This window comes from Salvia hispanica, chromosome 4 (genome assembly GCF_029641045.1).
Source record: "Salvia hispanica isolate PSC_SH4W2 chromosome 4, Shi_PSC_v1, whole genome shotgun sequence".
NCBI lineage: Eukaryota > Viridiplantae > Streptophyta > Magnoliopsida > Lamiales > Lamiaceae > Salvia > Salvia hispanica.
Genome location: NC_142695.1, coordinates 3,248,813 through 3,274,233, shown reverse-complemented (window position 1 = coordinate 3,274,233; position 25,421 = coordinate 3,248,813). Strand labels below are relative to the sequence as shown.

Below are 25,421 nucleotides of genomic sequence, written 5' to 3'. Positions count from 1 at the left end.
ACCTTCATGGAACTTACTAAATTTGGGCATTCAAAGGTATCAAAAAGTTTCAACTTTCATTTTAAAAGATCACTAGATTACAGTGTAGATGGATATGAATATGGGAAATGTTCTTTACCTTTTTTTTTCCCTTTTAGTATACCGAAATCCGATATTTATTTATTTTATTTTATTTTTTTCCTTCTTCAGTATACCGAAATCCGATATTTATTTATTTATTTCGTACTAGTATTTTGCATTAAAACTTGTGTTGCATTAAAATTATTGATCATGGACAGAGGTAGAATTATCTTGTAGAAGTAGAAAAGATGAGGCTGCATATCTCATCAAGTAGTCATCATTTGTAACTGTAAATCAGAATTCAAATATCCAAGTAAAAAACTCAAAACCAAAAAAATGGGAAGAAGAAAACTGGCTAGAAATGGCATAATACAAATATATATGTGTAACAAGTTGCATCATATCCTTAGCTTCTTTCCCGGAGTTTCATCGCCATACGACCTGCCGTCATCATTTTTGTCGCCACCCATCTCGGCCTTCTTCCGAGCGAGTAGTTTGTTTATCTTGTGCAGGTCATTGGTGAGCTTCTGTTCCCTGTTCTGCTTCCGGGTCTTCCGACCATCTTGCATCTTCACACCGAACTGGAATGCAGCTTTTGGCATTGCTTCCTTCTCCTCATTGTATTTAGCCCATTCCTCTTCCGTTTCAAAGTCCCACCGGTGAAGCCGTCCCTTTGCCTGTACCAAATATTATAGGAGTATCATATACTTATTCGTAGAATGATGATATGATCATTCTACGGCTATTAATGGATCAGCTTAGGCAGAGTGTTTCACATATGTTTCAGATTTGGACCATCAGAATGTTGTTCTGAGTTCCTATATGGGATTGTTTATAATCCAGAAATTTTTCTTCCATTTTTGTGTTTGTCTATACGTGTAATTGACTTTTTAAGAAATAACAGCAAAAACTTACTCGTCCGCCCATGTCCATCTTGGACAAATCACCTTCCTCATCGCTGTCGACAACCTCACGGTTATATTCTTGGTAACCAGGGTAGCATTCAGAGTAACTATCAGATATAAAATTAGGGTCTTTCTCTCGGGCATCCTTTTCACGCAGTTGTTGAAGTCTCTGATCGTCTCTCTTAAACACAGATCCCAAGCCCCTATCCTTCTCTTCTTGGGTCATGAAACGCGGATCCTGCAGAGCATTTGGATCGGCTTGAGCTTGCATATCATAAGCCTGCATGTCTTGCTGAAGATACTGCTCAGGGTAAGCTAGTTGCTCAGCATATTGGTAATTCTGCCACTCTCCTTGGTAGCCACTAGCCAACGCTTGTGCTTGCAAAGCCTCGTATCCATCCTGAGCAGCAAAGATGAAACTCATTGAGAAGCATAGAGTAATAAAACTGAAGTGTCATGGACAAACGGAATGTTAAGATTCAAATGATAAATAAATCAGAGAAGTCCAAAAGAGAAAGAAAAAATAACATGCACTAACTGCTTGTTCCCAGCCATGAGATAGCTCAGCAGGTGGTACTGGACCATACGCAGGCTCAGCAAAGTAGGACTGTTTCTCTTTGTTCCGAGGAGATTCTTCCATATCCTCTGAAATTGGGCTGTGGCTCATATCTTTACTGGGAATAGTATAGTCTACACCATCACCCACAAAAATATCTTCCTCTTCTTTCCTAACAATGGGCGACTCCACCTTCTCTTTCGTGTCAGGATAATTCTTTCTGGGAGGTGGGGGAGGTGGTGGCAGTCGGATTTCTCCACCATTTTGATTCTTCAGAGACTCAGATTTCAAAATCCTTTCATCTTCCTCATATCCATTAGGAACAGAAAAATTCTTTCCTAAAAATTACAGGTCATGTTAGAACAAGCACAGCAAGACATATAGGGAATGGAAAGGCAAGCTTAGGAGTTGCGAGATATCAGAAAGGAAGTCAAAAGAACCACAACAATAATAGAAGATTGTAAAGACAAATAAGAAACTAGCAACAATGGTTGTTGTGTGACAGTATCAAAATAAGGACAATCATATGTTAGATAGCACATTTTTGTGCTATCATTGTTCTCTTTCCTGACTCCATTTTGCAATCATGCTCTTTATCTACTTAATCTACACCAATGTTAAATAGCACATTAGCACAACAAGCTTCCAAGATCGAATATGTTTGTGGTTTAATAGATAATCTACACCGATGTTAAATAGCACATTAGCACACCAAGCTTCCAAGATCGAATATGTTTGTGGTTTAATAGATAATCTACACCGATGTTAAATAGCAAAGCACAACAAGCTTCCAAGATCGAATATGTTTGTGGTTTAATAGATAAACTATAATGCGTCTTATGACTATAGAAATAGGAAACAGCTTAGACAAGTTCAACAAATGCTTGATAAAACACCTTTTCCATCTTTGTCTTTCTTTTTCTTTTTCATAACCTTCCCCGATGAGCCAAGGCGAAGATATGACATGATCTTAGCAATTCGATCTAGCACTGAACCATCAACACTCACGGTAACCATCTCCTGGAGATAAAGGAATGGCATGGTATTATACACAGTCATAAAAAAGGCAAAACAAAACCAACAAAAAAAAGAGGACTAAAATACCTCCGGAACAGGACAATCGGCTTTACTTCTGTGGACAGTTGTTGGAATGTCATGAGAGAACCCACTTTCCTGACATACATGTAACACAAAATATTGTTTTAACATGGCTAACAAGGCAATTTTACTCAAGACACTATTTAGGCTTCAATATCAAACGAATATGTCAGCAAATGAAAGCACTCAGCCAAACTGCTGCCAGATCAGTCTTGCATAGATGCACAGTCCATCATGGTACAACAGAAAACATTAACATAATGGCATGGTGAACATAAAATATATCATTAAGTCTTTGTGAGGCTAGCTGAACTATAATAATTTCGGTAGCATGAATCAAGATCATGATCCTTTGATGCTATTAGGATGGATTATCTTATCATAACAAAGTGCAATGGTGGAAAAGGGACTCATTGACACTCTGTGCGTAGCATCATTGCAATATTAGGATCAATCAAGTAGCTCACGATTACCCAACTATGGATGGCTAAAAAATTGTTTTCACCTCTTTTATTTCAGTAAAAACTGTGAATTGCTTGGACCCTACAAATATTAAATGTCTTACCATGTTAAAAATAAAAGCCATTCTTCCAGGAAGGAACATTTCATTTGTCTTGATGACTGTTTGTGGCTTGACTATGCATTGATAAACTGACTGTTATAAGAGCACTACAATTAGTTCAAAGAACAAATATCCAGCTGTAGCTTCAAAAACCAAATTCCCCAGAAGAAAGAAAATATGCACCTTTGCTGTTGCAGTGCGGAAAGTTACAGGCTGATCGTCCTTTTGTACTCTATACACAAGTAAAACGCAGAATGAATGAACAGGATTAAGAAATTAAATACTAGTACCAAGCCTGAACTTTTTCACCAAGTAGTCCTTTATTCTTTGACCAATTAACTATGAAGATAGCATTTCCATTCAAGACCCAGTTGGCTTATGAAAAAAGACTCCTTTTTCAGAACAAATAGATCTGATAATATATACATGGGGCCTTTTTATTAGTTAGGATACAAGCCATTTCTTTTTAAAAAAGTAAGTGTGTGTGTGTGAACAACGTAATCCAGAAGAAATCTAAGAGGACCCAACAAGCCACAAAAGAAATGTAAGAAAGGGTAGAAACAGATTCCAAGCCTCTAACGAACTGAAAAGAGTAACATACTTAGGTTTCCCATCATTCTCTTCTCCAGCATCGGGCTTTTTATCAATTTCACTTCGCACTTTATTAAGCAACGCATAATCCAACCCTTTGACCAAATGAGTGTGCTCAACATCACCTGAATAACATAATCAGCCACTCATAAGAACCTTCACATGAAACATGTAAGTCTAGCTCAAACAGAAACACAGGCTGCCACCAAAACATGGCCAAAAGCACTAACTATCAAAACAACAAAAATTCAGACGAAATAAGTAACTGCGTAACCATCTAAAGCCTCATACCTCCAAGATATTTACTCTTCTCAATAGATAACTTGTGCGCATCAGCAGACCTGAGTAACAAAAGAAGACAAGCATAATAACACACTGAAACGAAAGTAAATTAAAATACAAAGAGCACGCATAACTACAGCTGAAGCCAGTTATGTTGAGCATCTCACAATATATCAACACTTCCAGGAGGAGCAACGGCATGAAACGACGTCAGTTCAGTGATCTCGTAGTCTGGATTCTGATCTTCCCTCCGCTCTTTAGCTCGGTCCCTGTATTTCGGCAGCTCAGGCTCTTCCGGCTTCTCCTCCTTACTGAAAAAAAAAAAAAAAAAAAAAAAAAAAAAAAAAAAATCCACACTCTCAGCACAATTACACCATAACATAACCACCTCCACAAATTATAACAAACAAGTGCAATATCAATCAACATTCAATCATCACTATGAAACCAGCGAGGCACTAAAAGAGCTCGCGTTTTCCATCAAACCAGCTCGAAAAACTTAAATTGTGAGCTTATATCACAACAACGGCAAGCGAAATGCAGGAAAAAAGGTGTAAAAATGAATGCAAGCACAATAATCGCAGCGAAGAAGGTGAAGGAAACCCGTACTGGTGGCGCCGCACGGTTTTCTCCTTGTGATTGCGCTTCGACGACATCGCCGAGCAAGTTTCAGGCGCCGATTGATGATTAATCCGTCAAATCGGAAATTCAATTTGATGAAATTTTTCGTTTTTAGGGCTTTTGCGATTGGGAAATTTAGTACTGAAATAAGCGGTTAATTCATCTGAGGAGAGAGAAACCGTTGCTATTTCGCGAATTGGAGTGAAATTACAACTCTACCCTTGCATTTAATAAATTGAAACAGGAAATGTGGGCCTTCAGTTAAGGCCCAATTAAAATTTTGGTTACAGATTGGATTTCATTGGGCTGCAGCCTAATTAAAAATTCTAAAGAAATATTAGTAAAAAGTTCTTTCTAAAAATGTTCAATAAATGTGTAATTATGAAATTGTACTTATATAATTGCAGCAAAAAAGGCGATTCTGTCGCATTGGCAGTCCCACCACTCCAGCCCGACATCATGCGAGGAGGTTAAATCAGGGTACGTAGTAGTCCGTTAAGGGCGAGGTCTTAACCCTGCCAGAAACCCATCTCTCAAGGCCTCACACTTGTGCCTGAGAGATGGAAGCAACTAGCTCCACCACTCTGGCCCGACATCATGTGAAGAGGTTAAATCAGGGTATGTAGTAGCCCGTTAAGGGCGAGGTCTTAACCCTACCAGGAGCCCATCTCCCAAGGCCTCACATTTGTGTCTGAGAGATGGAAGCAACTACACTCCCAAGGCCTCACATTTGTGACACGACAGCAGTGAGATTTTAACTCATACTCATTGCAGCAAGATCTGCCCCTCCGTTGCCAACTGCGCTACGCCCCTGCGGGCGAATTGTATTTATATAATAGAATCTCCAGAGTTCCGCGTCTCGGAAAATAAAAATTTAGTGGTCCGGACGTACTACTGACTATATTTCCCCATACAGAAACAACCTAATTTGCATTGTATTTATAATTAGAACTATGTTGTTTTAACCTGATTATATTTAATTTTTTATACACTCTCAAGCAACAATCATTTTGAATGTTGGCCCTAATTATATACTACTATGATAATATGAAGCAACCGTATATATGTAGTTGCCAAATGGCGATTGGGAGTTGAATAATTAATAGGAATATGAATGTGACATTAAGATAAAAATATTTTGTACCTACTTTGTTACCTATATCATCTGACTTGATGAAGAACATGATCACATTGAAAGGAAAACGAAAGTAAACAAACATATTCATACATTATTTAATGGGAAAGTAAATTAGCAATTATTAAGCTATGTTGGGGCTGGTCTCCGCAGGCTACATTCACTATCTTAATTAATTATCACATTAATTTCTCTCTCTATGAAAAAAGAAGAAGATGAAAAGGAAAGATACCTGATTTTCACATTTTGTTGAATCAACATGTGAAATATGTTTGCATTGCACACCACAAGTGGTACAATATATATTATTTCATTGCAATTTTCCAATAATTATAAATTAAGTAGTAATCTTAAGCCCTCTATATGCATGGATATTTTTGTCGCGGCGTGTGTTTTTTTAATTTATTTATTATTTTTTGGACCTAAAACTTAAATATATTTGGTTAGAAACCAACATTCCACGTGAAGTTTTAGAATACTACTATATCCAATTTGGTTTAGTAACAATACTAAAAAATACTACTATATCATGAATAAACTAGATCATGCATTCGTGGTTGCAAAATAACAAGTTGTTTTGAGCTAGTTAATTAGGTCAATATTGTTAATTTGAGATCTGCTCATTGTTATATTAGTGAGATTTACAAAATGATGATGCTTTATTAAACAAAGTATTAAATACATGCATTAATTATATTACAAAGTGACAACACTTGCCCAATTATTTTAATAATCGAATAAGTGGTGCTACAAATTTACAGAGTATATATTTCTCAATCTACAAATGCTCATTTGCTCTTTATGCATACACATTCTTCACTTACTCGCATCACATATACTCCTACAACTAATTAGAAATACTATGTAGTACAAATTTACAACCAAAAACCTTTTTTCTTCTGCTAGTGTTTGAACATTTTTTTTTACCTAGACGAGTCTCACCACATAGGAGTATCCCACGATGTCGGCGACAAATAGAGAGGGAAGATGAGGGGCTAGGAGGATGCGGCGGTGAAGAAGAGGCGAGTGGAGATGCGTGTATTGTGATGTTGCATGCATCTTAAGTTTTTGTCTAAAATTCCATAGTTTCAGACTTCTCGATTGTTTCAATAATTTATTTGTCGTTTTCACCATATAAAAACAAATAATACTACTATACTATTTCATTTACAAATATAAAATGAAATCAATTTTGAAATGAAATACCGACCAAACTAAAACAATTAGTAGTTTTCAAACACTCTCCCTATATTTGCATAAAATAAGGTCTCAATAATCAACAATTCGACCCACAAGTCGTCTTCATAATACACTATCTACAAAATCTCAATCCAATCTAATACTATAATAAATATTTATCAAAATATTCACCAATAACCACAATTCCTATATCGTGATATCAATTAAGAAGACAATTATTGGAGATGTGTATGTGTGTGAAATTAATGAAAGAGAGAGAAAGCATATTACCTTCCAAGGTTCTAGACGTGGCCTCATGTTCACATCTTTCATTTCATTTCAATTTCCACACCCAAAAATATAGAAACCCTCAATCATTGAATTACACTTTTTATTTATTTCAAACCTAAACAAGCAGCAATCACATTTTTTTATTTATGATCACACATCTCATAACTTTTCTCTCTTTTTATAAATTTATTTATCAATCACATTTTATATTTATGTCACATATCTTATACACTAACTTTTCTCTTCTTTTTATTTATTTATTTATTATGAGACTTTCTAGCGTATTTTCACAGATGTTACGTGGAATACTGCTGAGGTACTCAGCCTTGACCTCCATTAATAATAATCATAATTTTTGGCTTGATTTTGATTTTGATTATGAGAATTTTCAAACAAAAATTAGCTGGATTATGTGGTCAATTGGAGATATTAACACGTTTCCATGATTTAATTTACTAATTTCTCTGACCTGTTCCTGGTAAAGGGGGTTGAGTTGTAATGATGTGAGTTGCCACAATAAACATTTTTTTACTAAAAAAATAAGATCTTGAATTATTATAAAATTATATTGCCACGGCAGAGGAAAGTGTACAGCAAAGTTTAATGTTGTTTGGTTGGTAGGTATTTTGGGTGTAGATAATAATTGTTACTACATGATATATAAATATATATAGGTAATTTTATAAAATTTATATGAAATCAATAATATATAGACCAATAAAAATAGTGGTACATGAATTTTGTTAATTAAATTGAGATCATATTTAACTTTGTTCGAGTTTTGATTAATGTGTATAACAACAAAAGAAGAAAAAGAGGTCAACATAGATCGAGAAGGAGTAATTAAATATTTAAAATATATTTGAAAGTTTGATTTTCAATGAGAAAGAGAAAGTTTGATGATAGTTAATGGAAAATGTTTAGTAGTATATTTTATAGGACTATTATATTTCTATAATTTATCGCATATTATTTAAATAAAATATAATTATTTTATTAATTATTAGAAATTTAATCTTTGTAATACAGAGATTATGTCCAAAATATATGCAATGCATTTAGATAATAAATAGAAACAGTGACCAATGACCAATTACTAGTCACTGTCTCACTCCCAAATTTTGCCCATCTAAAATAATTAATTACTTCCATTTTTTGTAAATTAATGTAAAATGTAGAGTGTAATATACTATAATAACTAATAAGACCCACATTGTTCACAAAAGAATTAGACTTGCTTTATGCAAGTAATAATTTCTCATGGCCTTTTCTTTTAATATGAGTAGTTATTTTTAATATGTATTTTAGCTCACTTTTTGCTGTCAAAAATTTTATAGATTCTGTGGGGTTGCATTATTTTATACTCCATTTAAGTATATCCTAATGAATTTTGTGGCTAAATTTGTGGTGGATATATCAGTAAAGGTAAGATTTACCATGACATATTTGACACAAATTTATAAATGTAACATTCACTACACCATTTTTACTATATACGAATGCTTAGAACAATTGTACCATATGCGCAGAAAAACACTTGAATCTTAAGTACTTACACAATTCACGTATTATCTTCTCCACTCGAAGCTTTTATTGCGCATGCAAAAACGTTTAACATATTATTATTTTAATTATCGAGATTTCTTAAAATGAAAAGCTATGCGGCACTGGCTAACCTATGTGTGCTTAATTTGCAAGCGCAGGCGAAAATTATGCGCGCGCTCATTGTATTTATGAAACTAAGCATTAAAATGCGCGCATTTTTAAAAGAAAAACACGCTGACGTGCATGCTCTTGCATCTTTGAATCTCACTATACTATATCCAACTTACATGCACATAATTTTTTACAAAAAACTATCATCATATAGCTAGGGCAAAATATAGTTTTTGGGAGTAAAAATTTATATTTCAATTAATTTAATGATAAACCTATTTTTTAATCATTATCTGTTGGCAAAATAGATAGAGAAGAATAGCTAGATATAAGCAAAGGCATATTCTATTATTCATCACCAAATAAATTGTGGTTTTCATTTTGCCTCTGCAGATCCAAGCTGTTCATCCCTCTCTCTCTCCTCTCTCTTAAATTGTTTTAGGAATCAATCAAAAACTGGAACCACTCTTCTCTGTTCATCGTCATCATCATTGCAATCATCATTTGAATCAAGCAGAAATTTTCTCCTCGCAGCTCCTCCACCAATTTCCTTGTTTTTCAACCTATTCGCCCCAAATTTGTTGTGTTTTTGTGAGCTCCAGCTATTACAGGCACGTTTGATTTCATCTGTTTTAGTTTTGTGAAGGTTAGGTGTTTTTTTCGGGGAAATGATGCGTGAATCTGTTTCAATTATGGGGGATTTTTCAGTCTCATAGCCTCGGTTGAAGATCAGCTACTGTTTTTCTGTAATTCACGTATCTGCTGCTGTTGAATTTAGGTTTTCGGTAGTGGAAAAGCTGGGGAAGAAAGTCAAAAGCTCGTATGATTTTGATTTCGTCGGGGAATGCTATACCTGAAGCAGCCTACGGTGGTGGTAGCGAGAGGAAGTAGAGGGAGAGTTGTGAGTTGTAATTGAATGCCAGCGTGATTGATTCCCGAGCCCGAGGCTCGGGGCTCGCGAAGAATATTTGGAAAGCAATGGAAGATGTGTCGAATATTGTACAGCTAGAACAGCATGAAGTTCAGCCGGATTCTCCGCCTCCTGCGCCGCCTGCTGAGGGGTTGATGCAGAAATTCAGGCTCTATGAGACTCGATCGGTATGGTATTGTCTTTTCAGCTTATGATTGTTGGTGGCATATCCAGTGAAAATTAAATTCTTTGTTTATTGATCTTGAAATGCTATATGATTATGACATGCTGTGAGATTTCTCTAAATGAATCGGAGATATTTTAGAAGCTTTTGATTGTTATTGTGTTCGTTTTGTCAAATAAAAAATGTTGTTTGGATTGCTGGATTTGTGTTCCCGACTTCCAAACACGCAAGTTCGAAGTTGAATAAATATCGATGTCTAGCTACATGCTTAATTAATTGAATTTCTGGATGTGGTCTGGACATGATTGAAAACTTGCGTATTTGTCTTACTTAAATCCCTCACGCAGTGCTTAGTTTAGTATAAAGTGAAAAGATACTACTTTTTCCTTCTGTGTGCTAGGTTCACCGGTTAGATAAAGCACTTGCCATAACGTGTTGGCATTTGGAGTACCAATAGATACTATTTTGAACTATATGCTTTTGTAACCTATAACTGGCTCGTGTTTTTAGTTGCTGAGAATATAGTTCGATTGTTCACATGTGCTGAAATTGAAAGGGCTCAACTGTTAGATTGAATTGTTGGATAAACTGAAATATCTGTGCCAATATTGAAAATGTGATTATTTTTACATGCATCCAATTTCTCATTCCCTTGGAACAACATCAAAATTGTACCTTATAGTTACTTCAATTGGATGTACACCGATATTTCCGTACTGAATATCTCTTAACCCAACGTTCTAAGTTCTAATCAACAGGTTTTTATCTACATCTGATTATATTTTGTTATTTTGGTTGCAGAATTTTTATATGGTAGGAAGGGACAAAACTAGAACCTTCTGGAAAATTTTGAAAATTGATAGGTTGGAACCATCAGAGCTTAACATTCTTGAAGATTCTGCCACATATAGTGAGCGGGAGTGCTCAGATCTCTTAAGAAGAATACATGAAGGAAACAAAGCTACTGGGGGACTTAAATTTATTACTACTTGTTATGGCATCGTTGGTGCGTTCTAGTGCTGATTGTATCCTATTAAGATTATCGATGATAGTCTTGATAATCCATTCTCATCTTTCATTTTCAGGATTCATTAAATTTCTTGGGCCATATTACATGGTGCTCATAACAAAAAGGGAGCAGATCGGTGTAATATGTGGTCACAATGTGTATGCTATATCCAAAAGCGAGATAATTCCCTTGCCAAATTCGGCAGTTAGAGCCAATATGGTCAACTATAAGAATGAGAACAGGTTATAACCTCTCTGCATTTGTAATATGCTCGTTAAAACAATTTCTTTTTAATTTAGATGACAAGCTGTGAGCCATTTCATTAAATCCTATTTTATTTTATGATCACTTCTTATTAAAATGATATAACTATTTTTAGTATCTCTCTAATAAATGATGTTAGTACTTTGGGGGTATAGGAATTTTCATGCGAGAATGCCATGCACTTTTGTAGTTGGAGCAGGTGTTTTATAATACTTAAGTATGTCTTGTTAAAGTAGTGACATGAAGTGGATCTTGTCAATCTTCAGTTCAATGTAATGTACTAGTTTCCATCATAACTGGACTTGTCCAATTTTTTATTCATGGATTCTGGAATGGAAGCTACTAAAGCTGAGAGAATTAAGAGAGTAATTCTTGTCCAAATAAGTTGGACGCATGTCTTCTATGCCAGATAGTTTTCACCACTCTCCCTAGACAAGACATTACTGATATGACAATGGTTGCAGAAAACTAAATAATCTATGTGGTAGATTGTTATTGTATTGGAATTGAGATTTAAGATCCTCAGTGTGGTGGAATGTTGGTTGCTTTGATCTTTGATATCTATGCCTATGATTTTATAATTGTTGATCCCAAACACTCCCTAGTTTCGGAATTTGGACATGTATCGAGAACTTGGGAATTTATTATTTAAATGATCGTCTTCACTTTTATTATACTTTTTAATATCTTATTTTTACTCTGTAAACAAATGTCAAGCTCAAGTAGGGCTCTATTAAATGATTGCTAACCCACAGTTCGCTTTATTTCCTTCTAAGTTTCTTTAGGCCAAAGCCAAACAGGATTTACTTATAACTCGTGTCACCTAAACTGTTGCCTGCTGTTTGATATTTGATTGCGCAACATGAAAATTTTCCTGAATATAATACTACTGTACTATTTATTATTCAGCGAAATTCTCATAAGCAGTTCATAAAAACTAAATTTTTTTTACATAATTTTTTTTTGTTTGTATTTTCTATACCCAGTATGTTCCATGCAAAGATTTTGTATACCTAATATGCATTTCTGGATATTTTGCTGCTTAATTGTTTAGTGAACATTGTTATTTATTGGTGACATAGATACAAGAAGCTCTTGTGCATGGTGGATCTTACTAAGGATTTCTACTTTAGTTACTCCTACCATGTGATGAGAAGTCTCCAGAGGAACATGTGTGATAATGAGACTGGGCAAGTCTTGTACGAAACTATGTTTGTGTGGAATGAATTTCTGACTCGTGGAATACGAAATATTCTTCAGAATACTGTATGGACTGTTGCCTTGGTCTATGGCTTTTTTAAGCAGGTGAGGTTGCACAATATTCATGAGTTGCTCCGGCTTAATATATAGGAGTATATAGATATACTTCCAGATTTCATCAATCTTATATATTAATTTGGTATTGCCGTTTCACCTCCATTTAATCACAATAATTGTGCTTATTAAATGATTTTGTATCTTGCCATTGCTTACCTTTTTCAAGTATTTAGAATCTGATTGTGATTGCATGATCTTGATGAACCCAACCCAGGCTACACTTTCTATATCAGGGAGGGATCTCAAGCTGACTCTAATATCCAGGCGTTCCCGACATTATGCTGGCACTAGGTAAGTTTGCAACTGTAAAAGTGTCAAAATTTGGAGTATATAAGTCGAGTCCAAGTTACATATTCTCTTATGGCACTTTGTTTCAAACATGCATTTATCTATTTTCGAGGATCTTCAAACTCTACTGCTTTAATAGACACAGAATGCAGGACGTGGCACATCTTAAATTTATTCGTCTTTAAGCATGCAACTATGCATAACTCCCTCATTTGATTTACTTCTCAGTATGGGATATTGTTTTATTTTGGCCAGTTGGACCCCCCACCTCCCAAAATAAAAAATAAAAAAAATTGTAAAAGAAATGCATACAGATGTTTTTGGCACGTGCTGCTAGAAGCATGCTTGTGTTAGGATGATATCTAATTCCATAAAGTCAAGTGTTATTAAGGGTTGACAAATCTCAATCAAAATACAAAAAAAAAAAAAAAATTAAATTGCGCTACTCAAAGGGAAAGCAGCTTTGGATCCTTAGTGGTTTGACACTCATTAGCTGGTTATGAGGTGTAGGAGTGTTCTAATAACAAACTTATTATTTTCTCATTTGTGGTTATGAATATCGTATACACTGTGGAGGTCTGTATGACATATATCAACTGTTACTATCACTTGGGATACAATGAACACTGAGATTGGAAAGAAATAGCTCTTTTGAGCTTTTGTGGTGGTGCTTTACCTGACAGGACAAATGTTTTGTTGCATAACTTAGGCTTTATTAACTTATAATGCTCCTCTTAGTTAGGTCATATTGAATCATTGCTCACATCCCGCTTGTTATTCTCTAAGTTTTTTCCCTCTGCCCTTTTCACCTCTAAATTTGTCAGGGTAGAGTTTTTTTTTGAGAATTCTGTCCTTTTGAGCCTTCCATATGAAGCTAAAATTAATTAATGCAGATATCTGAAGCGAGGTGTCAATGAGAGGGGCAGAGTGGCAAATGATGTTGAGACTGAGCAAATTTTAACCGAGGATGTTCCAGAAGGACTGCCTTTGCAAATTAGTTCTGTGGTCCAAAATCGTGGGTCAATACCACTCTTCTGGTCACAAGAAACCTCCCGCCTAAATATCAAACCGGATATTATATGTATGTTTGCCCAATTACTTGATTTGTATTTGTTCATTTTTCATATCTATGAGAGATGCATATAATCTCTAAGCTGTCACTTCTGTTTTGTAGTGTCAAAGAGGGACCAAAGATATGAAGCTACAAGGCTTCATTTTGAAAATCTTGCCAATAGATATGGGAATCCCATCATTATTTTGAATTTGATTAAGGCAAGAGAATTTAATATGTTTGGCTTTGGCATTCTAGTGTTTTTATAGAAACAAGGCACACACAAATTTTTCTGCAAGGCCCAAGTTATAATAACTGCCTAATCATCTGTATTCGCTGAAACAATTCTATACATAGAATGTTCATGTCTGTGTATATAGACACTGATTTTCAAATTTTTTGTTTAACAGACAAATGAAAAGAGACCGCGAGAATCCATTCTTCGCACAGAGTTCGCCAATGCCATTGAAGTAATAAATAGGGATCTTTCTGAGGAGAAGCGTCTTAAATTTCTCCACTGGGATCTGAATAAACATTCTCGAAGGTATTTAATGTTCAATTTTGTATTGCTCTTGGTTATGTGCATATGTTATTGATCTGATTTGATGTTTCTATTTCTGATTTTCTCCAGCAAATCTGCAAATGTATTGCTACTGTTGGGAAAGGTGGCTACATATGCTTTGACGCTAACAGGTTTTTTCTATTGTCAAGCCACACCAGAGATGCTATCAGGGGGACAACTTAAATGCCCTAGTAATGAGTAAGTCGCACATTCCACGTGTAACCAAACTATAATCTTCTCTTTGACATTTCTATTTTCCTCACAATGTTATTCTTAGATATCATTGTTTTATCAGCTTCCCCTTTATTGGTATTATGTCCATCGTGCCCCCTGTGTTGGCTTTTATGTTAGTTAATGTGGATAATTGTGGGCCATGTTAGTTATTTGTAAATTGGTGTGCAAAATGAGGATAAAGTATAAAGGAAAGGTCTCCAAAAAAAGAAAGCCCAGAAGTTTTCACTATTTTAATATTTATGGGACACCCCAAAATGACAAAGTATGCACTATTTTCTGGAAAGGAGAGAGTACATGATATTCTTATTTTCAAAGAGATACTTATGCTCAAAGTAATGTATTAATGTTTCATATGCTAGTTAGAATTGTAAACTGTTCATTGAAAAAGAGTTTTAGCATTTCTTAACAGTGTGCTGAAGAAAGATCCCAAAATAGTTTACAGAATAGTTTGACTACTCTTTGAAATATAACTGGCACTAGAACTTAGTATAGATGCTAATTGGAGTCTTTGTTGCGTTTTAATGCAGGAATCTTTTTGCCCCTGGCATGGCTACCTCAACAAGTTCTCATTCTGAGAATGGAAAGCATAATGATGAGGAGACTGAGGATTCTGATAGCTCAGATAGAAAATCCAGTGGGGGAAATAGCAGCACAAACAGTAATCCTTCTGTCAGGCCACCAATGATCCAAAATGGAGTGCTTCGGACTAATTGCATAGATTGTTTGGATCGCACAAATGTTGCGCAGTATGCATATGGCTTGGCTGCTTTAGGGCACCAGTTGCATGCCTTGGGAGTAACGAACTCGACAAAGATGGACCTTGATGATCCTTTGGCTGAAGAATTGATGGGATGTTATGAGAGAATGGGTGATACTCTAGCACACCAGTACGGTGGTTCTGCTGCTCACAACAAAGTAAGTTAATGTTCTATTATTTTTCTTCATATATTTGGATTCATTTACTGTTTTCCTCAGCATTGTTAATAGTTCTTTAATATAGCTATTTGTGCAATGATGAAAGCCTATGTATTTAATATCTGGTTGAAGGCCATTGGGTGTTTATATGATAAGGTTGTCTGTATAATCTTATAGTTGGAAGGGGACTAATATCAGTCCTCAACCTTAACTACAGAATATATCCACACATTAGGTACTCTCTATAAAGCTGTACTTAAACATCGCATCATGACTTGTATTAGTACTGAATCCAGCGTCTCTGACTAAGTAAAATTTTCGAGTCAAGGGTATTCGTATTGAGACATTTCAAGTTATAACTGTAAATATCACCAAGTAAAAGCTTCTTTTGTTTATGTATGTGAACTTTGTGTTCTTCAAAGGCATATGCAATTTTGAGTCCCTGTACTTGCACACTTCTCCAAATTAGATGTCCTCATAACCACTCTATTCCTTTAATAAAAACTGAATTATTCTCTGATATTGGTAGTTCCAGAAGAGGGAGAAGATGGAATAGAATGTTTTGGATTTCTTCTTGTTGCCAGAATTTGCTTTCAGCTAGGACTTTAATTGTTTTACCTATTAACACGTCGAAATTTTGTTTTATCATAGATTTTCTCTCAGAGAAGAGGCCAATGGAAAGCAGCAACACAGTCACAGGAGTTTTTCCGCACACTCCAGAGATATTATAACAATGCATACTTGGATGGAGAGAAACAAAATGCAATTAATGTGTGAGTTAAAAGCTCTCATAGTTTTATGCGTTTTCAAGATATTTATCCATGTTTAGAGATTAAATTGGAAATGAGATGGTAGAGTGACTTTGATATTTCAGTAATATAGCTGATTAGGTAGTTCTCTCATTTCTGACATCCTCCATAAATTGTAAATAGTTAACTTCAATATTTTGTTTCTTGCACCAGTTGTCTGTTATGCTTTTCAAGGTTTATGTCACAATTTTACTTAAGTTAACTGATTGTATCATGGAGCAGATTTTTGGGACATTTTCAACCTCAACCAGATAAACCTGATTTGTGGGAGCTTGATTCAAATCAGCATTACAATGTGGGAAGAAATGGACAATCAAATTCAGATCAATATGGAAGGTATAACCAGAGTGCCTAGCTACATATCTGCTAGGATACTATGGTGATGCTTATTAAGTTAAACGTGCATATGTGGGTGGTTATTTTATTACTTGTACAACTCTTAGTTATGTTCAGTATGCTTATATTTTTGTCCACTGCACTATTCTCTTAACCACAATTAGAAGTATCAATGACAGGCAACTGACCTTAGTTGGATCCTTGATCCTAGTTCAGTCTGTTAGTGAATATTAATATCCTGTGTTGTCTGCTTCCAGTTGTAATTGAATTAGGTTCTTGATGTTTAAAGGGGGAATATGATGTGTACCTGTTGATCTCAATTCTCAAAGAGTGGCATGCCATTCATTTAGTGTGGTGTTAATTGGTGAAGTTTAAAATCAGTAGGGAAAACAACATACGAAATGTCCAAGATGTAGTTTCTATAACTATATTGTGTGTTATGTGCTGGTGGCAGTCTTCATGGTGACACTCGCTCTTGGTTTGCATTTCTAGGTCACTTTTCAAAAGATCATGGTCAGATGGGAACATCCTTCGTGAAAGTCATTCACCCTCATCTACACCAAACATTAATAAAGTTATGTCCAGTGCTGGTTTCCCTGGTGAATCGGATAGAAGAAGCAAGATTAGTTCCGAGTCTGTACCAAATATGTGTACATCAGAAAGCGAGTTAGCATATTCGAGGTGCATTACTCTCCTAAGGGTTTGATGCTTTATAATGTTTTTTTATGCGGGCAAGATTGCTTGAACCTTGCACAGCATGTATTTGTTAAGTGATCAGTATTATTGCAACACTTTTGTATCCTTTGCATAGCCCTCCAGTAGGAGGCTTCATGTTGGAGGATGACGGCCTTAGTACCCACGAGCTATTTCCTAGAATTATCACAAAAAATATGCTGTGTTGTTTGGATAACTCACTCCATTGCTCAAAAGTTCTCTTGCATCTTTGCATTGCCCTCCAGTAGGTTTTTGTATATTCTTGTGGTAGCCATGGACTCAAATATACTTGGACACTTTGTCTAGCCCTTGTCAAAATATGCGGGGAATGACGGATTTGATGTAATTTAGGCGTTTAACCCAATTATCCTGAATATCATTCTTTTTTCTTTACTGTATCTTGAATATCATTATCATCCTAAGGTTCTTATGCATTTCCTTGACATGTATACAACTCATGTATGTTCATTACATTTGGAAATGCCATGTTTTGTTGTTTTATCTCGATCAATAATAGATTCCTTCGGAATCAGAAAACTCTTCCTTTTGTTATATTATTTTTATAGAAAATTAATCATCTTGTCATTTCTGCAGTGATACTTCTCCAATGCCTAACAGGGAGCTTTTTGCTGAAATGCAAAGAGTAAGGTACCTTGAACATGAAAATGGGGATGCAATTGACTGCTCAAACTTTGTTGACTTAGATTGGCTCTCTTCCTCTGGAAATTCATGCGAGGAAGAGCTATTAGAAAGGTAACTCTTCTATACATAGTAATATGAATTTTCTCTTTGACATAATTATAAGGCGGTGCAGTGATTATTCTCTAAATTTCCTTGTCCGTAATGGACATAAATTGTTGTTGTCATTCTTTAATAGCAGTATTCACTCCAATCCTAAGTTGTATACCTTGATATCATTCTAAATTGTTCTATTCCCTTCATTTGTTACAACATAGGGCTGGCCATTCATTTGGAATGTGTAGTACGTATTACTTCTGATTCCCATCGTATGATCTTAGTTGTTATGTTTTTTATCCATGCCATTTATAGAATGACCCACCTTCCATGCTATTAATGGGACTTGTAGCTCATCCATCGTGATATATATTGACTTGCTAGAGTTTTCATTAAGGCTGTTCTCAGATGGTTGTTCATGATTCTTTTTTTGTGAGACCTGCATCTCTCTCTTTCTGGTTGTGGTGATAGAGTGGTTTCTTAATCTTGGACTTCTCATCACTGACTCGGATAGAGAGCATACTTTCTCAAATTTTCAATATATGATACCACACTTTCTAAATCGGCCAACACAGTCCAGATTTGATGTAACATCCAATTTGGACTTCTCATATATGAATACTTCCTCAAAATCTCCATGTATCATGTACTTAAATAGTAAATATTTGCTCAAATTTTTATCCACGTTTTACATAGTTTTATTTGGGGCTTACCCAGCAGGCCAGAATAGTATCATAAACAATGGTTGGCAGTGGACAGTGGTTCTCGGCAATTGACTGTGAACCCTTCAGAATTTTAATGAGCTAACCCTTCTCTTTTTCCATACCCAGGTCAATGCTGTTAGCATCTCCAACAGCTCTGCTATCATCAGAAAATGTTATCAATGAAACAATTAGTGAAATCACGGCATCCACCAGTGAATGTGGATCCAGCAGAAGGGTAATGTTCATCTACCCACCCATGTATTTGCTTTAAAGATCAAGTTACAGAGATGTGGAAAGGAATTGTGTAGGAATTATATGATATTAAGAAGTCAGCCTTAAGTTGTTTACTTTTTGAAAGCACTGAAATTTTGTTATACAAACTGAGAAATCCGATTACTCTGACTTTATGACATCTACCGGGCATTAACACTGGATGCACTGGTTCTACTTTTTACGAATGCAGGGTAGAGATCACACCGGGACTGAGCTTGGCTACACTGAAGCCCAAAATTATGAAGTTCTCGAAGACTTCTCTGATAGTTTTGTGCGTTGGGTGACCTACGGGGAAGCAATCTGCCACTGAAGGCTATAATTTTGTCTCCGGCACTAATAGCTATCGGCTCCAGGAACCGTTGGCAGCAAGGAAGCTAGGCCACACCTGGGAAGATAACTTAGCTTGAAAGAGTAAATAGACTACAGTTTTTAAGATTCTTTTGGAGCTCTTTTCTGTTCCTTTTTTCCTTTCCCTTCTGTTTATGTGCTCTGATATTTAGTCCTCCACACCACCTCTAGTATATGTGTATATATCCATATCATAAACTAATGGTCGGAGCTCCACCTTCTTAGCACTAGGGCTACTATTATTGATTCTTTTCATTTATTTGTGGATTTTTTACTTTGGTGGAAACAATTGACGTTGCAAATAAGTTTCTCAACCATACTCCCTTTTGTTGATTCTTACAGTATTCAAGTTTGAATGCCTCATTCTGGCTGATAAAAGTTGCTCAATATACTGCAGCTCCTAGGATTTGATATGAAACATATGATCTAATAATTCTTAACTTGCAAACTTGTTTTTGGTATTCAATAGATTTATTTATTAGCAGAAAAGTTATGATTGGCACAAACTATATAGTTGGGAAGTTGACACTTTATGTGACCACCCAATTCAAACCTACCAAAAATGTGCAGCAAGAATCATGTGACTTCAACCTAATTGGTTCTTGCTTGAGAAAGGTGAAGATAGAGTGAAAAAAGAAGTTACAGTCAAATAACAAGATTTTGCATTTAATCCTCGTACATGATAATAATATGCTACAGCTGAAAATAGATCAAATAGGTCTTCTTTAATGAAAGCACTATAGTTCCATATTAGATTCAAAAATAGTGTTTTGGCAAGAAAATCACGCATCTCTTCAGAAGAACGATCACTTCCAAATTGTGCCCCTCCACAGCAGAGATTAGCCGAGAATGGGAAGAATACGGGTGATATTCTCCAAAGGAATCCCATCTGCAGCACTCTTCTTAAGCTCTGGATCGTTAAACTCATTGTGAGGAAAGATGATAAGTTGACCCTTGTTCTGATTCTTCTCTATAGACCAACCGGAGTTAGTGATGTGGTGCTCAATGAACTTGTCTAAGACCAGACCTTCGATGTTGATGGCCTGTGAAATAACCAGCCATTCAAAACATCTTAATCATGTTTGGTAATAAATGGAATGGATTAAATGTTTTACTTGAGTTATATAAAAGCTTTTATATTAATTTGAATTTTACAAAAGAGGGTGCTTCAAGGCAGAGAATCATACCTCGGCAAGAACTGTTCTGGGAACTTTTTGATAAGTTATTGAAAGGACGTGGATTGCATATGCTTGGATTGCTTGCTCAAAACCTGATTAAGCTAGGCATGTCAGTAAACTACAGCAGAGGCAAGCACTGAGAATGCACAATGTTGTGGTGGGGAATCAAAGAAACAATAGTGGCCAACTCCATATACCTGGTACGACCTCCAATATATGACAGTTCTTAGCAGCTTCATCCCAAAACTGACGAAATCGGGCAGTCTGTGCATGAAGTAGAAGTACATAGTATGATACGTTTCTAACAAATGAATATCTCACAAGGCATATGACCAAAAGGAGCATGTTTCATGGCGATTAAAGTAGAGAAAAGATGATAAACATACCTCCAAGTAGTGCGAGAGAACGATGAGAGTCTTAAATTGATCTTCCATTTGCTAATGGTTCCACACAAAAAAAGCAGGACAAGATGTTAGAATACTTATGTCCTTTGAAACAAAGCAATGATATGCACCCGATGATATATAATATATAAAGAAACAAAAGTAAAAACATACATAGTTCCATCAGCCAACTAGTGCGAGAGAACGATGAGAGTCTTAAATTGATCTTCCATTAGCTAAAATGCATTAAGTTATACAGCAACTAAAAGTAAAACATGCATAGTTCCATCAGCCAACTTATATAAATATCATGTTCTACATTGATAAGATTGTTAAAAGGGAAAGATCTGGTTATTATATCGCAAGTACTCTTTGTCTAATGCATTGGGTGAAGGAGGAACGGAAGCAACTATCCCCTGTTTATTACCATACCAATTGTAATTCCCCTTCCCTTCCATAACCCAAGCACCCACTCAGTTCTCATATTCAGAAGTTGCTTCCCAGTCAAACATGAAGCATAGTGCAAACATGCTAGGTCTTTTACTAAAGCTCTCTTGGACTTGAAGTAAGGCAAAACTCGGAAGTAACTGTGGTTTGAGAGACTAAAGAGATAGATAAAGTACCACTCTCTCAGGAATTAGGAAGAGGCAGAGACTGAAATCCGGGGCCGGCATTGCCATCAGTGCCTGTGTAAAACATCAATTTGTTAATCACAAATGCACAACACATACTCAGTATAATTCTCTGCATCTAAAAAACACACTCAACTGACCTTAATCAAAATGCGAGCAACTATCTGAGTACTCATCCGCTCTGGCTCAAACTGTAGGGTTTCAATTGTGCAAAAGAGTAAAAATCAATCACAATCACAACTTCCATCAATGATGCAAACAAAAAAAATTCTCCAAACAAGGAACCTGGTAGAGACGCAGAAGGCACAGATTCGCATTCGAACTGTAGGTTTGCGACGAAACCTAAAATCACATTATCAAAGCGAAACATTTTAGGTGAAAAAAATCACATTTTCATCTAATTATCAATTCAGCAAAACAGCAACAAGTCGAACGAAGCCCAAGTGAAAAAATCCAAAATTGGAAATGCCCAGACATCGAAATTGACCTAGGTGAAGCAAAATAGCGGCTTACTTGCTCGTTGACGTAGTTCTCGAGATCGGGAAGGATGTCGGGGTTGTAGGGATTGACGGAAACGAGCTGCTCGACGGTGTAAGACATCTCCGACTGCGGCTTCTGATTGGTCATCTCTCTTCCCATTTTTGCAATTTCTGCGCTAAATTTGATTGAAGAAGATGAACAATGCTGCACACTGAAGTTGATTTTAGGGCTTTATCGCCTCTATTGGGCCCTACGAATTGGGCTGGGCTATCTCCTCGGCCATATCATCAGTGTTTATTTATGAATAAGTATCATACTACCTTCGTCCCCCAAATTTTGATATACTTTAATCCGGCACGAGTTTTAAGAAATGTAATGAAAAGTGAGTTGAAAAGGTTTGGTAGAATGTGAGTCATATTTTTAAAGTATTAGTTTTATAAAAAAATGTGAGTAGGAATGAGTTAGTGGCATATAAGGTCCAATACCAAAAATAGTAAAAATGAAGTGTGTCAACTTTTCAAGGACAGACCAAAATGGTAAATTGTGTCAAAATTTGGAGGATAGAGGTAATACTTATTAAATTGATGTTGCAGCCATTAGGCATATTTTTAACTCATAATACACTCAATTGTTTTTATCAGTAATTATAGGAGAAGTTCAGTTTGCAAGATTATATTTAGAATTAAATACAGTGTATTTGATTCATGAGATTCAATCCCACAAATTAATCACAATCATGGAATAATTAGTCATAACCTCTTATGACTAAAATAATCTCACAACTCAATCCTAAATTATATCTTGATATTATTTTATCTAAGAAATCGAACACCACCTTATAGTACATAGTAATTAAATTAGGTCATTATTTTCTCATATTATATATATTGCCATAACAAACCATGTCATTTTAGTGTCATGTTTGATTTGTGTCATCATCATGTTCTTATCGTGTCAAGTTAATACGAATCAGACCGTATCAGTAACAGGTTTGTGTTTGGCCGTAATAGATTGGTTTTTATCAAGCCGATCACATAACATCTTTCAGCACGCAATTACAATTTGCCTAACTCTAATTGTAAGCTATATGAGATTATGGAGTATAATGAGTTACGAATAAAAAAATTTCATATTTAAACTAAAACTTAGAGGGCACAATTCGGTTTATAATACTAGCTCTGTCTTTAAAAATGATCCTAATCATAGATGACACGATTTATAATTAATCGCGAAATTCCCCAATTTCCAAGAACTAAACGCGCAGCCCCTTTTTCGTCATTTCACAAACAACTCCCGCGCAACTAACTACCTTCATCTTCAATCTTGATCCAATCCGCCATTGATGAAAGCAGAAGCAGCTCCATTTCAGTTGAATCAAGCAACAAATCCAATCCCCCATGGATTTCAAACGCATCCGAATCAGCATCACCATCCCCCGCCTCACCAAAACCCGCACCAAAACAGTCATCACCGCCCTCCTCTCCCTCGCCATCTCCGCCTTCGTCCTCTCTATCTTCCTCCACTTCTCCCACCTCCACCGCCCCCCCACCCCCAACACCCCCCTCTCCGCCGCCTGCTCCGCCACCCTCTACCCCTCCCTCTGCCTCTCCTCCCTCTCCCCCTTCCCCAACTCCTCCCACCACCTCCTCCCCCTCTCCCTCCACCTCTCCCTCTCCCGCGCCGCCTCCGCCCGCGCCGCCGCGTTAGACCACTTCTCCTCCTCCCAAAAGCCCCCCTCCCCGCCCGCCCGAGACTGCGCCGACCTCCTCGACCAGACGGTCTACGAGCTCGAATCCGCCCTCGCCGAGCTCCCGGCCTCCCGGCCCCCGTACCAGAACATCCGGACGCTCCTCAGCGCCGCGATGACCAATCAGCACACCTGCATCGACGGATTCTCGGATGTCGAAAACGGGAGGTTTCTCGAGAGCCTCCTCACCCCGGTGTCTCAGATGATCAGCAATGCCCTGGCGCTGATCAGGCATGTGGAGGCCCAAGAAAGTGTCAAGAATGTCAAGATGGTCACCGGTGAGGCCGCGACCGGATTGGCTCGGAGGAGGAGGAAGAGGAGGAGGAGATTGAGGGCTAATGTGGTGGTGGATTGTGGTGGGAGAGGGAGGTTTAGCCTCATTGGGGAAGCAATTGCAGCTGCTCCAAACATGAGTGTGAAGACCTATGTGATCAAGATCAAAAAGGGGGTTTATAGGGAGAATGTGGTGATCCCAAGAGAGAAGATCAACATCATGCTGGTTGGAGAAGGGATGAATTCAACCATCATCACTGCTTCAAGAAGCTTAGCAGATGGATTCTCCACTTTTGAATCAGCCACTCTCAGTAGGTGTTTTTGTTTCATGTTTAGTATGTATTGAAAATTGAAAATTGAATATTGAAAATTGAAAAAATCAGACTTACTTGATTTGATTTGATTTCTTTTCTTAGCTGTGGTGGGAGATAAGTTCATAGCCAGGGACATCACCATACAGAACACAGCAGCAGCAGAGAAGCACCAGGCCGTTGCCTTACGCGTGACCTCGAACGCAGCATTCTATCGCTGCAACATCGCGTCGCACCAGGACACGCTCTACGCGCACTCGCTGCGCCAGCTCTACCACGAGTGCACGATCCAGGGGACGATCGACTTCATCTTCGGGAACGCGGCGGCCGTGTTCAGCAAGTGCAGGATACTGGTGCGGAGGCCGCTGCCGGGGCAGAGGAACACCATCACGGCGCAGGGGAGGGAAGACCCGAACCAGAACACCGGGATCAGCCTGCACAAGTGCACGATCGAGGCCGCGGCCGAGTTCAACTCGACGGAGAGGAAGCGCTTCGCGACGTACCTAGGGAGGCCGTGGAGGAAGTACTCGAGGGTGTTCGTCGCGAACAGCTACCTCGGGGACCTGATACACCCGCGAGGGTGGCTGGAGTGGCCTCTGTACAGCGACGCGGATACGGTGGAGTACGTCGAGTGCAGGAACTACGGGCCCGGTGCATCTATGAGGCGGCGGATCTCGTGGGGTGGTTACCGGAACAACTGCACCGCGGAGATGGCGAAGCGGTTTGCAGTTCTAGAGTTCTTACATGGAGAAGATGACTGGTTAGAGTCGACTGTGATACCAATTTTTGATTGAAAATGGATCAAATCCTGATTTTTGCAATGGAAAT

General features: G+C 37.1%; 3 protein-coding genes and 1 pseudogene across 4 annotated transcripts; 2 read left to right on the top strand and 2 right to left on the bottom strand.

The window, feature by feature from the left end:
* Positions 1 to 321: 321 nt before the first annotated feature.
* On the bottom strand, positions 322 to 4,838 carry SMU2 (RED family protein). Its single transcript, XM_048090679.2, has 11 exons — positions 4,664 to 4,838; positions 4,222 to 4,365; positions 4,064 to 4,113; positions 3,783 to 3,897; positions 3,365 to 3,413; positions 3,185 to 3,274; positions 2,626 to 2,694; positions 2,418 to 2,541; positions 1,504 to 1,859; positions 976 to 1,365; positions 322 to 737 (listed from the first exon to the last, which is right to left on the bottom strand). The coding sequence occupies exons 1-11, from the start codon at positions 4,708 to 4,710 to the stop codon at positions 459 to 461; spliced, it is 1,713 nt and encodes a 570-aa protein (XP_047946636.1). The 5' UTR covers positions 4,711 to 4,838; the 3' UTR covers positions 322 to 458.
* A 4,465-nt stretch (positions 4,839 to 9,303) lies between these two features.
* On the top strand, positions 9,304 to 19,908 carry LOC125192988 (phosphoinositide phosphatase SAC4-like). 2 transcript variants are annotated; one of them, XM_089056056.1, is made up of 17 exons: positions 9,304 to 9,547; positions 9,715 to 10,034; positions 10,832 to 11,036; positions 11,116 to 11,281; positions 12,386 to 12,608; positions 12,835 to 12,911; positions 13,802 to 13,989; positions 14,083 to 14,180; positions 14,370 to 14,503; positions 14,591 to 14,719; positions 15,283 to 15,670; positions 16,322 to 16,443; positions 16,702 to 16,815; positions 17,308 to 17,496; positions 18,124 to 18,282; positions 19,095 to 19,203; positions 19,432 to 19,908. In XM_089056056.1, the coding sequence occupies exons 2-17, from the start codon at positions 9,915 to 9,917 to the stop codon at positions 19,549 to 19,551; spliced, it is 2,541 nt and encodes an 846-aa protein (XP_088912182.1). In that variant the 5' UTR covers positions 9,304 to 9,547; positions 9,715 to 9,914; the 3' UTR covers positions 19,552 to 19,908. The 2 variants fall into 2 exon arrangements, with proteins under 2 accessions (XP_088912182.1, XP_047946634.1); XM_048090677.2 differs by having other exon boundaries at positions 9,304 to 9,582.
* A 320-nt stretch (positions 19,909 to 20,228) lies between these two features.
* On the bottom strand, positions 20,229 to 22,475 carry EIF3K (eukaryotic translation initiation factor 3K). The gene is made up of 8 exons (XM_048090681.2): positions 22,296 to 22,475; positions 22,068 to 22,124; positions 21,923 to 21,973; positions 21,774 to 21,836; positions 21,154 to 21,204; positions 20,965 to 21,031; positions 20,777 to 20,859; positions 20,229 to 20,632 (listed from the first exon to the last, which is right to left on the bottom strand). The coding sequence occupies exons 1-8, from the start codon at positions 22,419 to 22,421 to the stop codon at positions 20,429 to 20,431; spliced, it is 702 nt and encodes a 233-aa protein (XP_047946638.1). The 5' UTR covers positions 22,422 to 22,475; the 3' UTR covers positions 20,229 to 20,428.
* Positions 22,476 to 23,659: 1,184 nt separating this feature from the next.
* On the top strand, positions 23,660 to 25,419 carry LOC125193531 (pectinesterase pseudogene; annotated as a pseudogene).
* The last annotated feature ends 2 nt before the right edge of the window (positions 25,420 to 25,421 follow it).

What these genes read in the sequence shown, in the direction of transcription:
- SMU2 (XM_048090679.2), bottom strand. Translation starts at nt 4,710, where the DNA reads ATGTCGTCGAAGCGCAATCACAAGGAGAAAACCGTGCGGCGCCACCA. An exon ending in CCTGGAAGTGTTGATATATT is followed by an intron (nt 4,114 to 4,221) that starts GTGAGATGCTCA and finishes TTTGTTACTCAG; the next exon opens with GTCTGCTGATGCGCACAAGT. An exon ending in GAAGAGTAAATATCTTGGAG is followed by an intron (nt 3,898 to 4,063) that starts GTATGAGGCTTT and finishes TATGTTATTCAG; the next exon opens with GTGATGTTGAGCACACTCAT.
- LOC125192988 (XM_089056056.1), top strand. Translation starts at nt 9,915, where the DNA reads ATGGAAGATGTGTCGAATATTGTACAGCTAGAACAGCATGAAGTTCAG. An exon ending in GTTCTGCTGCTCACAACAAA is followed by an intron (nt 15,671 to 16,321) that starts GTAAGTTAATGT and finishes GTTTTATCATAG; the next exon opens with ATTTTCTCTCAGAGAAGAGG. An exon ending in AATGTGGATCCAGCAGAAGG is followed by an intron (nt 19,204 to 19,431) that starts GTAATGTTCATC and finishes TTACGAATGCAG; the next exon opens with GGTAGAGATCACACCGGGAC.
- EIF3K (XM_048090681.2), bottom strand. Translation starts at nt 22,421, where the DNA reads ATGGGAAGAGAGATGACCAATCAGAAGCCGCAGTCGGAGATGTCTTAC. An exon ending in TTGCTCGCATTTTGATTAAG is followed by an intron (nt 21,837 to 21,922) that starts GTCAGTTGAGTG and finishes TGTTTTACACAG; the next exon opens with GCACTGATGGCAATGCCGGC. An exon ending in TTCTCTCGCACTACTTGGAG is followed by an intron (nt 21,032 to 21,153) that starts GTATGTTTATCA and finishes CTTCATGCACAG; the next exon opens with ACTGCCCGATTTCGTCAGTT.